The sequence below is a fragment of the Daphnia pulex genome, chromosome 12, assembly GCF_021134715.1.
Source record: "Daphnia pulex isolate KAP4 chromosome 12, ASM2113471v1".
In the NCBI taxonomy this organism is placed as follows: Eukaryota; Metazoa; Arthropoda; class Branchiopoda; order Diplostraca; family Daphniidae; genus Daphnia; species Daphnia pulex.
Window position 1 is genome coordinate 1,427,817 of NC_060028.1, and position 15,773 is coordinate 1,443,589.

Genomic DNA, 15,773 nt, shown 5'->3' on the forward strand with positions numbered 1-15,773 from the left:
TAATACATAATTTTGTATCAATAGAATCAATAAATTCATAAAGCAATTCACGAAGAAATAGTTTTAGAAAAATGTTTCATAGCAATTCTTCCAGGAACTGGGAAACATCACTTTTATGAGTTTGAAGTTCCTATAATGATTATTTCACTGGTTAAAACCATTTCTTTATTACAGAATAAGTAAATCGATGTCTAATACAGCCTTTCGTATCAATAGAATCAATAAATTCATAAAGCAATTCATGAAGAAATAGTTTTAGAAAAATGTTTCATAGCAATTCTTCCAGGAACTGGGAAACATCACTTTTATGAGTTTGAAGTTGCTATAATGATTATTTCACTGGTTAAAACCATTTCTTTATTACAGAATAAGTAAATCGATGTCTAATACAGCCTTTCGTATCAATAGAATAAATAAATTCATAAAGCAATTCACGAAGAAATAGTTTTAGAAAAATGGTTCATAGTAATTCTTCCAGGAACTTGGAAACAACACTTTTATTACTTTGAAGTTGCTATAATGATTATTTCACTTGTTAAAACCATTTCTTTATTACAGAATAAGTAAATCGATGTCTAATACATCATTTCGTATCTATGGAATCAATAAATTCATAAAGCAATTCATGAAGAAATAGTTTTAGAAAAATGGTTCATAGAAAATCTTCCAGGAACTAGTAAACAACAGTTTTAAATGTAAGAAAGAAATGTTTCGTATTCGTGAAACAATCAATATAGCAACTTCAAACTCATTGAAGAAGTGTTTCACAGTTCCTGGAAGAGTTTCTATGAACCCTTTTTTCTAAAAATATTCCTTCATCATTTGTATTATGAATTCATTATTTCAATGGACTTTAAATGGTATATTAGACATCGATTAACATATCCTGTAAAAAGGAAATGTTTCGTATTCGTGAAACAATCAATATAGCAACTTCAAACCCATTGCAGAAGTGTTTCATAGTTCCTGGAAGAGTTTCTATGAACCATTTTTTCTAAAAATATTCCTTCATCATTTGTATTATGAATTCATTCTTCCAATGGAATTGAAATGGTGTATTAGACATCGATTAACATATCCTGCAAAAAAAGAAATGTTTTGTCTTCGTGAAACAATCAATATAGCAACTTCAAATTTATTATGCTAATTTCAATTTTTTGTAACATCGTGAAAAAATTGATTATATTAACCTTTGATGGGTTTTGAAAATGTAAAAAAAGGTAGCAGAGCGCCAGTTGCGTTAATAAGCGTCTTTTTTCGGCCTACGCCAGCTCATAGAGGTTTTTAACTGTATATGAACTCTTCTGTAGTCTCTGATTTGAGGAACTATAGAAATGAATAAATCTGGGAAAATTCAAAAATGGTTCAGTTAACCATGAAAAACTCATAGTCAATTTATTTAAGGGAAATTTAAATATGGTTTGAAACAATAATTCGTTCTTAAAAATTAAATGTAGCTTATTTTTGGTTCGCAAATGCAACCTTTCACTTAAAAAGAGTTATCTTGTCGTTTTATTGTAGAATAGAGTATTCCACACTGATTCACAATGTTTTTTTTTCTTTTATGAATGATAGGAAAGGTATCTAGCACGAATTGAAAAAGTTTTTGGCTAAATTTTTGAGCAGTATTTTTATTTTCTGCAACTACCTTGCAACCTATAACATAGATATTTAGAGTAATCTTGTGTTTATATTGTAGAATAGGCTATTCAACATTGGTTCACAATGGTAAATTCCTTTATTTGTAAAAGGAAATAAGGTATCAATCACGATTTTAAAATTTGTTAGGCTACATTATTGGACAGTATTATTTATTTTTTTTTGCCAATTTAAACTATCACATATAAAGAGTTATCTTGTGTTAATTTGCAAAATATGCTGTTCCACATTGGTTCACGATTATCAATTCCTTTATATGTGATAGGAATTTATATATGATATTTCCCCTCCCCCATTTCCACCCCGCTTATGAGGGGGCGACAACCCGGGCTGGGTGGGAATGGGAGGGAAAGAAAGGGACAAACACGGTCAATAAAATAAAGTCTATTTTCAATTCACAAATGACTATATTAAATATGACGCAAAAAATCTGAAAATGGAGACTTTTTTTTAGCTTGTGAAGGTCTTCATTTCAAAGTTTTCCGCGTCTTCCTAGCTTAATCCGTTCTATAGTTACCCACCTTTAAAGTACCCTAATGACCCTAATTTGCATGGAGTTCTACGGAGTGTTCCCAAACTTAAGGATCCATTTTAAAAAAAACCTTCCCTTGATTTATATATCGTTTGATATAAGCGGAGGCCGCTGCTGGGTAAGAAGTGCTGTCGTTTCTTCATTGAATAAATCAATTTGAGCAGACGACAATTGCGGGGGATGATCATCTTATGACTTATGATGTGATGAGCATTATATAGTTGACATTTTTTTATTGTTAAATTTATATACAATACAATTTATAAAAAAAATGCAATGAAAAATTTCAGTGACTAACAGATGTCAACCACATCTAACTGGTCTTCATCTTCGACATCGCTATCTTCCCGGCCGCTGTTATTGTTGCTGCCGCTGCTGTGACTGCTGCTGCTGCTGTGGGTCGAACTCAACGGGGACGGACAGTCGATCGAATCGGCCGAATTTGGCTGATGCTGATGACGGACGCTTGACGAGTCCCCGGACGAATGTCTCGACTGAATGTGACGATCTAAATCGCGTCTTCGGACCAGCACCTTACCGCACAATTCGCATCTGATGGACATCCAACAATTTAGCCACAAAATCTTAAACCCGCGAAAAATTATATATGATTCAACTCACTTGTAGGGCGTTGTTTTATCTCCCGTTATCCCCACCTGGTGGTGGTGGTGTTCGGCGTGCAGCCGGATGTGTTTGTTGAGGTTACTCGGGTCTCCGAACGGCCTGGAACACACTGGGCACTTGAGCGGCTTGTAGCCCGTGTGTGTCCGGATGTGGATCTTGAGCCCGTACTTGCGCGAATAGATTTTGCCGCAGTAAATGCAAATGTGGCCGTGTTTGGAGCGGCCCAGGTGGCTGACGATGGTCTCCACTTGAGCTGCTGGACTAGGTCCGGTGATACCGGGCCCGGAATGAATCCGATGCTGTTGCTGCTGCTGCTGGTTATTGCCGGCCGCCATGCCGAACGGCGACAGCTGGAACAGATGAGTCGCTGTCGGTTTGCAAATGATATTTCGTGACGACGGGAACTGGACTACTGGCGGCACTTCCGGGCTGGACGAGGCCGTCAACATGTGGAGGACTCTGCTCCACAAGGCGGACGGAGAGACGGCCCGGTTGGAACAATGGAAGAACAGGTGAAGTTTGAGCGGATTCGGATTGACAAAGACACTGGAACATCGGTGACAGACGTATCGGTCGCCGGCCTGGATGTTTTTTGGCACAAGGAAAGGCATTTCGAGACGGGCCAGCATCGACTCGGAGAACCAGAAATACAATCGCTGGCCCTTTTCCACCGGGCGGGTCGTTGTGAATATCAGCGACAAATGATTGTTGCTTCCGCCGGATTGCTGGGTCACCATGGCGCATTCGACATTTTGCATCCGGCATTCCGTCGCCACTTCTATGGACATCGGCCACAGGTTGGACGACGGATTGGAAATCATTTCACCTTTTCTAAAAGTCACCTGAGAATAAATCATTTAATTTTAATTCATTCGTCTGAAAATTAATACATTTTCATTTCAATTAAAATTACCTTGAACTGTTGGTGATGCGGAATGAAGCGTCGAGGATCGAGGACGATGGTCGCCGACTTGGATTCCGGCCGGATGAATTCTTCCGCCACGACGGACGGTCCGCTAAGCGCCTCGGGACACCTTCCGCCGGCATCGACGTTACTGTTGATGGTCATCCGGTCGACCATTGACGTCACCGGTTGATGCTGGAACGAGTTCATCATCATCGTAATGCAATAACTGCGAGTCTGCGACGTATCAGAGGCCAAAAGTCCAACCTTATCCGGATGCGAATGATCATGTGACTTCCGCCATCGACGCCGACGTCACCGACTATTTATACGCGTCCGGATGAAGAACTGCGGAAAGGAATAGAAAAAAAGGATCGGAGACTCCGCCCACGCAAACAGCGATTTCATGTAAAAGGCCGGCCTGGATGTTGATGATGATGATGATGAGGCACTTGTTATACAGCAGAGCAGCACCGGTGGGAGGCTAAAAGGGAGGGCACGGCCGGTGCTGCTGGGGTTATTATCATCGAGATGTATATAGGGAACGCGGGTGGTACATAGACGGGGCTGCACTTAGACCAACCCCCCCTCTCTCCATGCTGAGCCCAGTCGAGATGGTGGGATCTTGAACAGCTGCTTTTGTTACACAACACGTGGATTCGTCATCGATAACCATCGGAGGGTAACCAAATAAAAAATAAATCGCTCGAAAAAGATGTTCGTTTTCGGCCTATACGATTGCCGATGGCATTTAATCATTTTTAAATTTTAAATTCCCGCAAAAATTCAAATTTACACCATAGTTCAGTTAATTTTTAGAAAAAATAAAAATATAGAAAGTTATATAATTATAATATTATTCCTTGGTGGTATACTTAATTGATAAATCCACTTTGATGTAGCTATATTAGGCAAATGTATTAGCGACATCAGATAAGACGGAGATATGAAATCTTGACGGGGTATAACAAATCCATCGGCCGACCCCGTGATTGTTTTGTTATTGTGGTGGCGTCGGTGGCGTCGTCAGCTGTTAACGACCCCACCACCACCCCTCCGTCCCCTTTATTGTATACACCATTCATCGCCCCCCCCCCCTCTCCTCTTTCAATATAAGAGGGTGACGGGTTATCCTTGCGCGTATAAGAGGAGGGTGAATGCGATTAAAACCGCCCTCTTATTTCCTAGTTGCCTTTGATTGCATATAGAGATGTTAGACGTCTATCTCTCTCTGTGTATGTGTACATGCGTACAGCAGGCGCCGTCACCTGGTGGTATTCTCACCCCCTGGCTATATGGGCGGCAGCAAAGAGCCAAGAAGAGCCACTGGTTAGGCACGTAACAGAAGAGAGGGGGGACAACAAAACGAATATATACAGCACTCAGCGAAAAAGGTTAGATAGTAGGGAAGGCGGAGCCAATCGTTTATGCCAAGCCAAAAAGCGTGAAGAATATCCGCACCACCTGACGTCAGCACCATTCAAAACCGGCGCGCCCTATCATATATTCTATAGCTCTCCACCATCTTATAGTATAGTCTTTACACTCTTGCATTTTCACTATTTATAGTTGCACTATATACGTATAGGGGGGATTGTGTCCAGATCTGGGAATGGTGGCACCTGATCCATCCATTATGCATATTTATTCAATCTGGTCCGTCCAGCTGACGCGCAGAGCGAAACAGAGCGAAAGCTTTCTTCTCCGCGTCCAGGCCGCGCTGTTTTAAATATAGGGGGGAAATAATCAGAATTGATCCTGATGTGGGTTTGTTTCGTAATAATATTCTGTGTGTGTGTCCAAATGTTTATGATTATCTTGTATTTCATTATTCCGGACGCATAATATAGGTTATAATAGGGCTGTGATTAAATTGCAGTTATAGTTTTTATTATTATTAAGTAGATTTGAGTGAAAATGAGAATTCCAAAAAGGCCAGTGGAATTACATAAGATTAAAATCAATCGGTGGCGACGTTCATCAGTTTGGACGTTGTCAGCTCGGCCATTTTCAGTTGCTGGAACTGGATGCGCTGCTGGCGGATCTCCTTGATTTCCTCCTCTTCCAGCATCTCGACGAAGGCTTGCTCCAGCGTCACGTTGACCAGCTGCTCGACGATCGGCGCCAGGCCCGTCTCAAAGTCCGGCAAGTCGCTAAGGATCACCTGCGTTGAATTGTCCTGCGTGTTGCTGTTTAGCGAGCTGATGACGTCGGAGGATCCGTTCACCGCCCGGCTCCGCTTGACGCTCTCGATGGCCGGATCGGTCTGGACGCTCGATTCCACATCTCCGGCCCGTCGCAGTAGCTTTGAAATCATTTTTAAAAAATTGGTTAAAGGTCTTTTATTTTTTATTTAAACATTTAATACCTCTTCGAAATTGCCGTCGGTCTGGGCTGCGCCGTTGTAGAATCGGTCGCCGCTGGCGCCGAAATTGTTGCCGCCGTCGGCCACTCCTCGACGCTTGGTACGGCGACGTTGCAGGGCTTTACGCCGGGCGTCGATGTGCCGCCTCCAGTCATCCGTCAAAGGTAAATTCTTTATTCCAAAGGTGAATATTATAGTCAAATAATACAACCATTTTATCATCAACTCAAATTTGTTTACTATATTTAATTAACTGTAAACAAATTTCATTATGGGATACATAAAGAAATAGAATTAATTTTTTTTTTAGATATTTAGGTGCACACCTGTTGGGACAAGACTTTGCTGTAGCCGAAGTGCGGGTTCCACGGAGGCATGCTAATCTTCTCACCGGAATCAATTTAATTTTTTGTTTTGTTTTTAAATTTGATTTCATTTTCCCGCGCATTCAAAATAGTTCGTGTGAGTGTAGTAGCGCATTCCACATTTAATAAAAAACAGAAATGACACGTATAACAAGTCAGTTCATTATGTTAGCACTTTCTTTGGCAGTTTTAAGCGATTTGCAATGACAACGGACATTCAGGCTTTTTTTTAGTGTCGAAGCTTTAGCGCCACGCTGATCGGCCTCTTTTTTAATTCGATCGTGAAAATGATTGGAATTCGAAAATAATTACCTCTTGATCGAGCGCGTTCTGCGATTGGTAGTGGGCCCCGTTTTCCATGGACCGATCATGCCTGCATGGTTATTGGTTGAAATGTTTCAAATGATGAATTTAAACTTAATTTTATTTACAGTTCATTTTATCTGTATATATAGGCACATTGTTTAGTTTTATTGTTTGTGTTCTTTATTGCCGGTTTAATTGGCGTTTGATGGCCTCCTGCCGTGTCGACGGGTGCGCTTCGAAATTTTTCCAGCGGGAAATTCGAAAAAAGAAAAAGTTTGAAGTGCGTAGGCGTGGCTCAACTTTGATGATGAACAACAACAACAACATTCAAAGAAAACCGCGCAAGGTATAAACAAAAAAAACAAAAAAGTTTCTGTATTATATACTAGACTCCAACCGAGGAAATGATAAGCATAAGTTTCGAATGGGCGGATCCCCGTATTATTTCGGTCACGCAAATTGTGCAATACCCATCCCAGATAATCCAAATAATAAGAAGATGACCCAAAAAATAAGACCAAAAAGGCAAAAGAAAATGAGTTAGCCAATAATATCGACATCAGTCACCGGGCAGCAGCCCGGGTGGCCTATTAATAAATTTAGGAATAATAAAATACTACGCCGCTCTCTGTTCTAGAGACAGCACACACAGAGAGTGTATACGTTGGCGGTCGCCATGGCAACCTCAACACAGCCTTGAATGAGAGATGGAAGTTGTTTTGGATTCCAAGGCAAACATGTAACAATAAAGCCGAGGACACGCAATGTCACGTAGCGCCCTCGTTTCTCCTTGTTCGATTATTCGCAACCAAAAGCAAAATGCTTTTTTTTTGTTGAGTTCCGTTGCCATCACATCGGGCCGAATCTCCACACCCCCCCTCCTCCCACCCTCCAAAAAAAACGGAATGGCGCGGTTTTCTTCCCCATCAGAAATAGACGGAAACTTCGCGTGACGGCCGATGTCGAAACCAACTGATCAATTCCTGGCAATCATTATTTGAATTTGATTTTTTTTAGCGCGGGAAAATTTAAAATCGCTACTTACGTTGACTTGTAGTTGGTGGCGTACCCGACGTTGTTGTATCCGCGCTTGATGGCCGTCAAATCCCAGCCGCTTCCGCCGGCCAGATTGACCCGGAGAGAAGCCGAGCCGGGCCCGCCTCCGTGGTATCCGTTGGATGAGACGCCTTGGCCGGCCAGCGAGAAATTGCTGTTGCCGGTGTTGCGCTGACCGGGCCTCATCTGCTGTCGCTGCTGCTGCGGCGGGAACGGTGCCGGACTGGGCGGCCGCCCGCGCTGGACCGGATTGTACTGCTGAACCATGTGGCTAAAATCGTCATATCGATTACTCAAACTGCCGCCGTTATTGCTACTACTAGTGCTGAACACCGACGGCGTGTAGTTGGGCGGCAGGGCCGGCTCCGGGAAAACGCTCAGCGGGCGGACGACGGTGACGAAGCGCCGCTTTTCGTCCACATTGTTCGTCGCCGGCGGGCTGATGAGCGAGTGCATCGTCGACTGCCTCGACGGCTTCTTATTGCCGATCCTCGGCAGCTTGTGATTAGCGTTCACGCCGCCCTGATTGTTCATCACGCCGGCCGTCTCGGTCTTTGAATTGCGCTTCCTGATCGCAGGCCGGCCTTCTTTCTTCTGTACTTTCCCCCCAGTCAAATGATAACAAAAATTCAAATTTCTCTATCGCAATAACTCGTATGCGTCAATTTCCCTTTTGGCTAATTTGCAATTCAATTCTCTCCAATAAATCTGACCTTAGTTGGCGACGGCTGAGTTCCTGACGTGCTGGACGATGAGTAAACCTGATCAATCCCGCTGTCGGCGTTCGAACTACCGGCAGCTGAATTCCTCCACGAATCGAAAACCTCCAAGACTTCGGACCGGCTAACCGGTGGACTCAGATCCGTCGGCAGTTGCTCTCCAGCCAAATCGACAACGTTTGTTGCTTCCGTCGCGAACGAACGGCCGCTAAAGGACATGCCTCGACGGAATGAACGGTTATCTAATCAACAATGATTCTATAAAACGGGAGGGAATAGAAAGAGAGGCGACTGGATGGAGAGTCACTCCGGCGGAGACTGTCGTCGCCCAGACTAGGCACCCTGGCATCTTATATCATTTCCATTTGATATGATTATCCTGACTTGTATGTGCTGTGTATATGTAGCCGGGTTTCACGTTGCTATAGCGGGAATAATTAACGAGACGACGGATACACATCCCTCCCACCCGTCAGCTGATTCTCTGCCTCTTATCGATAGTCGATCCACAGTGGCTGCTGCTCGGTATATCCTTGATGAATTTTTCAATGAGGTGAGTCGATATCTACACCACAATATGTCGTCGGTCGGCCGGTAAACTTTTCTCACTGGAAAAATGTCTGAGAGAAGCCCAGCACAGCACACCAAAACATGAATGACACTTGTGCGCCTATTTAGTCTGGATTCACGCACCTTTTTATTTAGGCACATCGACACCTGGGAATCTACGCAGTAAAAGACGACAGACTCGCCGGGAAGACATCACTACGCAGTTATATAGTTGAATCGGGTTGTTGCGCATGCCCGATTCCGGCGGAAGGGGGGACCACACACAGCAAAAGGTCTAGATAAAATGCGACTTGGATGGAGCTATTTTGAGACATGCTGGCGGGATAATGTACTAAGTAAAGAGCAAAAAGACAAGCGGAATTCCCCCGCATTTCGCACGGATTAATTAGCGATACTATCCCGACGCCAGGTGTGTCATAACAACCAAACAACAAAGGAAGCAATCGATAAAATATGATGATGACTCACCTGCCGCCAGATTTGACGGGCGGCAAGGCCCGGTGGATGGCCGTGACTGGATGATCGGCGCCACTCTTATCCTGCGAGCTCCTGGTTGACGCCGTCGAGACGCTCATCCTCTTCCAAGTGTTTCAGCAGCAGCGCCAAATCAATAGGACGAAAGAAATTCCCGGAAACGGTGGAGTTTTACAAGGGAACAAACAAAGTTAGAACGACACAGAGCAATGACTGACGAGTGCTGGACGACGCCAACCCCAAACGACGACCTATAGCAGCAAACTCTAGACGTCTAAACAGTGTGGATTGGACGCCATGGAAACGCCAGCTCAGTTATTTTATTTTCTCATTTTTTTGTATTTTTTTTCTACCCCGTACAGCTGAGTGAGTCAAGCAGCGCCAACCCCATCAGGTGTGTCTGCAGGTATATTTATCTAGTGATGTATAGCGTGTCACGGCCGTGTTACACACAGAGGGGATTGAAAAAAATAAAATAACAAAAGTAAAAAACCTATTCCGGTAGAGCCAGGATTGTGATAAGGAAACTTTAGAGCCTACCAATTCCGGCACCTGGGCCGGATCGATTCATGCGTGACGTAAGTAGTGGTTGGGAGGCCACAGACACGCGGGAATGTTGATTTTCTGATTTTGTGATTGTGATTTGATTATTTTAGCGCGGGCGAAAATATTGGAAATTCGCCACCTACCGAGCGAATAAAAATCTCAATCGATTTGATTTCACCTAGTGGCCAAAAAAGGTAAAATAAAACATTTGACAGTTCCATCATCTCGGTAAATGTTGACACACTCGATGCAGTCGATGGTTCAAAGTGATTGTGTCGCACGACACGTTAAGTGATGTAATTGCAGCCGTGTGTTTATACCCGAGTGAGAAAACGTGACGACGGCTGAAAGGCGAAACAATTGACTCATCGATTTTCTTGTGATTTTACTTTCAATTTGACATTCAAAAGTGGACGGTATTCATGTGGTTCATTTCGCGTTCGTTTCGTGTCGTGAAATTTCCAGACGATTAGTGAACATCCAGCCATGGCCAAACTACCGAACGAAGAGGTAAATCAGATCAAAGTTAATTTGCCAAATGGATTGAAATTAATCGAGTCAATTGTTGTGGTAAATACAGGAGAAGACTTGGCTGAAACTTCCTGGTATGAAATCGGGGCCGTTGATTTACGACAGGCAAACCGGTCACGTTTACACGTTCCCCGATTTCAAGTGCGCCGATTCGCAGCTGTTCGCCACCAAGATCCACTCGTCCCGGTGCGGATACTTCAACAAGAGGGTGGAGCCTGCCAGCCACTGCACGGCGATCTGGAAAAAAGGCGATGGCCACCACAAAGGACACGGCCCACCGGGTCGAATTGAAATGGAACTGATGGCCTTTTGGTGGCAGGTCGTCCTCTACATGCTGGCCAAGCACAGGAACAAATCCGGCCAAGATGTCGTGGACATCGTCTACCAGGAATGGCCTTTCACCATGAAGAAAATCTTCGTGCCGATAGAACTGGCCACTATCATGCGCTCAACGTTGGCACGCTACCGTAAACTGGCCGACGCCGGGCCGCAAAGCTCGGAAGGAATAAAGCGGGCTATTTTCCTGAAATCCCATTACCAAATGGCGCTGGACACTTTCATATCCGAGCTGAAGAAAACCAAAGACTGGTGGGGACCATTTGAAGAAGGTAAAAGATCTGAATAATTTCAATCTAACCGGATAAAAAATGTGAAACTTTTAAATAGGCGGAACACCCCGTCTGTGCTGTAACATTCAAATAGCGTTGACGAGAGAACCGGAAGCTGAAGATCCTTTGACGAGAAATTCGAGTCCCATGTCGGACGCAACTTTGGACAGGGAAATGACGTCGGATAAGGACTTGACGGCCGAAGTGGACCAGTTTGAGCAGTCGATGGATCCCGAGAGTTTGACGGGAGTCAAGTTCATGCTGGAAGCAGTCCGGCTGGAGGCGGAAAGAAGAGGGAAAGAGGCAGACCAGTTGAGGAGAGCCCTGGCTTATTTGAATTACAGCAGTAAGAAATGTTTTCCAATTCTATTCCTGTTGTAATCAAGCTGATTGGATTCTTTTGATTTCGGCAGTCGTAACGGACGGATCGGAATTGACTCAGGAGAGGATCGATGAAATCATCAAAATTGGAGAGATGGCCGAGAGGGAAGGAATAGAACCCGGATACTTGATCAGCAGTCAGTTTTTTACCTCAGAACTATTCTATCGATTTCCATTTGTAATGATTGAATTAAATATGTAAAAGGTAGTACCGAATCGACCGATGAATCACCGGAGAACGTTCCAGTTGCCTCCGCATTCCGGATGAATTTACTGGCCGATTCAAACAATGATACGCTACAGTTTCCGCTGTACACATCACGTCCAGTTATTATTGCCGGTTCGTGCTGAGTTGCATAACATTACCTTTGAATTCGGTCATCTATTATTCTGTTTCTTTTACCAGGGCGTCCGTCCAACAATACTGGAACACCCGTTGTAGTAACCGCAACTGGGGAACTAATTCAATCGAGAATCGACCGAGGAGAAACCAGTCAAACTGTCAAACAAGTTCGTTTCGCCGAGGAGCTGGCCAAGACATCCGAGAAAATCGGCAGTCAGAACGAGATGGATGTGTACGCCGTCCCGCTCACGAAATCCACCGCTGAGCCGAGCTCAACTTTCGAGCGATTCGTTTTCGGTCAAGCCGACGGCCAGGTGGAGCGACGGACGGTCCTGGTGTTGGGCGCCGACGGTTCCGGCCAGACGAGATTCATCAACGGAATCATCAACTTTGTCTTCGACGTCGAGCCCAGCGACAAGTTCCGCTTTCAGTTGATCGACGAGCAAGCGGATGCCGGCCGGCCGGACTGCATCCACGTCTACGACATCCACCACGCCAGAGGCTTCCGTGTCCCGTATTCGTTAACGATCATCGACACGCCCAGCTACGGCACCAGAAACGCCGAGAACTTGGAGCTCTTCCGGGACGAGAAAACGGTGAAATTGTTCCTGGAATTCTTCCGAGACGAGGCCGCAATCAAGGAGCTGGACATGATTTGCTACGTGATTATGGAGGCGGGAGTCTTCAACTCGGCCCTGTCCATCTTCAGCAACGACGTCAAGGAAAATATCAACTGCTGGCAGCCCAGCGACTACCTGGGCGACACCAGCAAGTGGCAACAAATTCCCCGGCGCTTCGTTTCCGTCCTGTCCAAGATGACGCCAAAGTCGATGGCCCTGACCCAGCAAGTCCTGGAGGTGATGGAGCGGCTGAAGGAGTCGATGGGCAGTCTTCAGCCCATTTTCCGGATACGATCCGCCAAGATCAAAGAGATGGAAAATGCCAAGCTGACGGTGGCCACTTGCGAATCTCAAATCAAAGCCAACGAGGAGAAATTGGCCGACGGCCAGAAAACGGACGACATTGAAATCAAATGGACGTGCCTCTTATCTGGGGCGCAGGATCTCCTCGCTTGCCTGCAGCTGGATCTCGACATGAACAAAAATGAAATGCTGGAGCACTTCGTGACCGCCCTTCGCTGCGTCCAGCAGCTCAAGAAGAATTCCCGCCGCAACCCGTTTTTAACCCAAAAGCTGTGCGATTTTCTCTACGAGATCGAGCAGCAGTTGAAACTGTGCCCGACTGACGACCAAAGTTAAAATAATCTCAAGTCTGTAACGTTTGGAGAGTTTCGCGCCAATCGGAAAATTTAAACCCAACGATGTTGTTTTTTCAAAACTAGGACCAAAATTTCTACCTCATTCGTCATGGACGACTTAAGTGTTCACTAGTTTCATCAGTTTTAGATTCTGAGCTATTAAATGGCTTGTCCAACCAAATGGGGGAAATCAGCACAAGTCAAGAAGTTAATTTGATTTTAATTCTCACGTAAACAATGAAGATGACATGTTAAATACTGTATTGTGCAGAGTTGTGCAAAGAAATGCTTTCGTTAAAACCAAAATTCTTGCTTATTTTAATTAGCTGCATCTAGAGATCTAGCCCTAGGTGCGGCTTTTAGCTGCTTTGATGAAGACCCAGGAACTGTGTACAGTTAACCATTGAATGAGATTTTTCCTAAGACCAAAATATTTTCCTCCTTCCCGTCGTGGATGCGGTCAGCAACTTTAAAGAACTTAGGGAGTATTTTTAAAAAATTACTCTTTGTTCGAAAAAAAAAAAAACCCAAAATAAAACATACATGTTTCAAAAAAAAAAAAAAAAAGAGGTTTTATTCCACAGAATTGTTCTACAATCTTTTCATTTTTGAATACGTTATCAAAGCGATAGATAAATTGAATTTACACAGGGACAAGCGATGTTGACGGTGAAGCCAGTCCCTGGTCCTGTGCTCACCATACTGCAATCAGATGTCTCGGGTTTAAATGGGAAGTTGTCCAGGCGGCGTGAAGAAATATACAGCACTCGAGGATCTTCTTCAAACATTTTCTGAATACCTTCTCCATGACGAATATCCCAGTCGACGATGTGAATTCTAAATTATAACATTGTAGAAAGGCAGTTAAGTAAATTTCTTTGCTTAAAAATCTATTTGAGTGTACCTTTCTAACTGGTGGATCTCGATGGCATATTTGGCTGCCAATGTTACGTTGTTGAAATAGCAGAATCCTGATGCATTGTCACTTTCCGCAAGGCAAAAACCGACAAAAAGACCGAGAGAGACATATTTTTATGGCTAATTTAATTATTTTGCTTTGTTTGCGCTTTCCTAGATATGTTGGTTGATGGCCTGACTCTTCCTAAGTTTGGTTACAAAATTTGCGGTAAATAAGAAGTGAAACCTGATGATAGCAGTGAACGATACAAAAACAAAGTGAGTTTTAATCCAAGTTGTTCCGCGTTGGTCGGCTTATTATGAACATACCTTTAAGGCTTTAATCAGTTAATGTTTTTTTGTTTGTTTTTTTAGGTTCATATTAGACGCTTTGTGACCGACGACGTTCTCACAAACGGTGCGCTATCAGTTCATTGGTGCGGCGGTACTTTGATTACTGAAATGGCACATTTTAACTGCTGCATCTCACTGTTTCTTCGACGATCAAGAGTAATTCTTCAACTCTAGATTGCGTGATATGTTTTTCCTAACATAGAGTGCGAACCATTTTAAAGAATTTTTTATTTTTTCTTGTTTTTTTTGTAGTACTCAGAAAAAAATTACACTACTCACCAAAGAGAAAAAACACGTTTACGTTTACAAAACCAAAAAATTCCGTAGTTTTCTGAGCCAGAATTTTCTAGATCATCGCTTTTCCATTGAAATGATCACAAAACCCAAAATATTTCAAATTAAATTTTAGAATGTTGAAATGAAAATTATAGCACGCCAAAGGGTCACAAAAAAGGGAAAAAAAGTTTCGCTGCAATGCCACCTAGCGGTCAAATATGGAACTACATGCAAAATTCCCTTTTCTGGCCCCAAAACGCGGAATTTTCTTTCCCAAAAACTAATTGATATAAAATGTTGCTTATTCATCCTTCTATCATTTTCAAAAGGAATTTTTAAAATTATTTTAGTTGCTTGAAATATCACGATTTTCGTGTCATCTCAATTAGGAACGATTTTATTCGGCGTTACCGTTTGCATTATAGACCTTATTAAGATCCAAAGGTATGGGTCAAGCCGACCCCTTAGCGGCGCGTTGCAGTGTGAAGGGGTGCCGTGAACAGGAGATTTTATTTTGGCTCGCCCCATGTGGCATAGTAATAGACTTTTCGGGTTAATCGTGCCCGAGGGAAGAAAAGGGAGGAAAGGAAAGTCTGGTCCCCTCTTTTTTTCAGTCTTTTGCAGCGGTTCCCGGCCTGTGGCGAAAATCTCACGGATTTGATAGCGACCACTAGGATTTTTTATTTTTATTTTCGTTTTGATAAAAATAATCTTCGAAGGATTTTGGAAAAAAATTGTGCGTTTGCCTGTCGCTAAGGTATGAATTTTTTAAAAGAAGGCTTGACTGTATTATGTTGAAAATTTAATTAAGCATTTAAAATGCGTTGATTGAAGGATTTTCTATCAGATCACGCATCACGTTTTACTGTTTTAAGACCAATGGCGACAAAATCAAAGGTGGCGCTACCTTTTGACGCTTAATTTACAAAGTGTAGAAAAGCTAAATTTGTTCAATAGATGGCAATACATTAGAATTGTAAATTGTAATTGGCAATGCTGTATATT

At 43.4% G+C, this 15,773-nt stretch overlaps 3 protein-coding genes across 7 annotated transcripts; 1 reads left to right on the forward strand and 2 right to left on the reverse strand.

Moving 5' to 3' along the window:
- Positions 1-2,303: 2,303 nt before the first annotated feature.
- Positions 2,304-3,946, reverse strand: LOC124209236 (PR domain zinc finger protein 13-like). Its single transcript, XM_046607149.1, has 3 exons — positions 3,729-3,946; positions 2,813-3,657; positions 2,304-2,743 (listed from the first exon to the last, which is right to left on the reverse strand). Exons 1-3 carry the CDS (start codon positions 3,933-3,935, stop codon positions 2,485-2,487), a joined length of 1,311 nt encoding a protein of 436 aa, XP_046463105.1. The 5' UTR covers positions 3,936-3,946; the 3' UTR covers positions 2,304-2,484.
- A 1,565-nt stretch (positions 3,947-5,511) lies between these two features.
- On the reverse strand, positions 5,512-9,856 carry LOC124209238. Of its 5 annotated transcripts, XM_046607154.1 has the most exons (7): positions 8,525-9,398; positions 8,149-8,405; positions 7,801-8,082; positions 6,762-6,822; positions 6,411-6,467; positions 6,088-6,255; positions 5,512-6,024 (listed from the first exon to the last, which is right to left on the reverse strand). In XM_046607154.1, exons 1-7 carry the CDS (start codon positions 8,747-8,749, stop codon positions 5,680-5,682), a joined length of 1,395 nt encoding a protein of 464 aa, XP_046463110.1. In that variant the 5' UTR covers positions 8,750-9,398; the 3' UTR covers positions 5,512-5,679. The 5 variants fall into 5 exon arrangements, with proteins under 5 accessions (XP_046463110.1, XP_046463112.1, XP_046463111.1 ...); XM_046607156.1 differs by lacking the exons at positions 8,149-8,405; positions 8,525-9,398 and adding an exon at positions 9,569-9,856; XM_046607155.1 differs by lacking the exon at positions 6,411-6,467 and having other exon boundaries at positions 8,525-9,393.
- Positions 9,857-10,321: 465 nt separating this feature from the next.
- On the forward strand, positions 10,322-13,547 carry LOC124209237. The gene is made up of 6 exons (XM_046607151.1): positions 10,322-10,630; positions 10,701-11,259; positions 11,318-11,605; positions 11,673-11,777; positions 11,846-11,980; positions 12,047-13,547. Exons 1-6 carry the CDS (start codon positions 10,607-10,609, stop codon positions 13,240-13,242), a joined length of 2,307 nt encoding a protein of 768 aa, XP_046463107.1. The 5' UTR covers positions 10,322-10,606; the 3' UTR covers positions 13,243-13,547.
- The last annotated feature ends 2,226 nt before the right edge of the window (positions 13,548-15,773 follow it).

Coding starts and splice junctions, on each gene's coding strand:
- LOC124209236 (XM_046607149.1), bottom strand. CDS start 3,935: ATGATGATGAACTCGTTCCAGCATCAACCGGTGACGTCAATGGTCGAC. Junction 3,658..3,728: donor CGCATCACCAACAGTTCAAG/GTAATTTTAATT, acceptor ATTTATTCTCAG/GTGACTTTTAGAAAAGGTGA. Junction 2,744..2,812: donor GATAAAACAACGCCCTACAA/GTGAGTTGAATC, acceptor GATGTCCATCAG/ATGCGAATTGTGCGGTAAGG.
- LOC124209238 (XM_046607152.1), bottom strand. CDS start 8,749: ATGTCCTTTAGCGGCCGTTCGTTCGCGACGGAAGCAACAAACGTTGTC. Junction 6,468..6,761: donor AGAACGCGCTCGATCAAGAG/GTAATTATTTTC, acceptor TCCGGTGAGAAG/ATTAGCATGCCTCCGTGGAA. Junction 6,256..6,410: donor GCAAAGTCTTGTCCCAACAG/GTGTGCACCTAA, acceptor TTTGGAATAAAG/AATTTACCTTTGACGGATGA.
- LOC124209237 (XM_046607151.1), top strand. CDS start 10,607: ATGGCCAAACTACCGAACGAAGAG. Junction 11,260..11,317: donor GTGGGGACCATTTGAAGAAG/GTAAAAGATCTG, acceptor ACTTTTAAATAG/GCGGAACACCCCGTCTGTGC. Junction 11,981..12,046: donor ACGTCCAGTTATTATTGCCG/GTTCGTGCTGAG, acceptor TTCTTTTACCAG/GGCGTCCGTCCAACAATACT.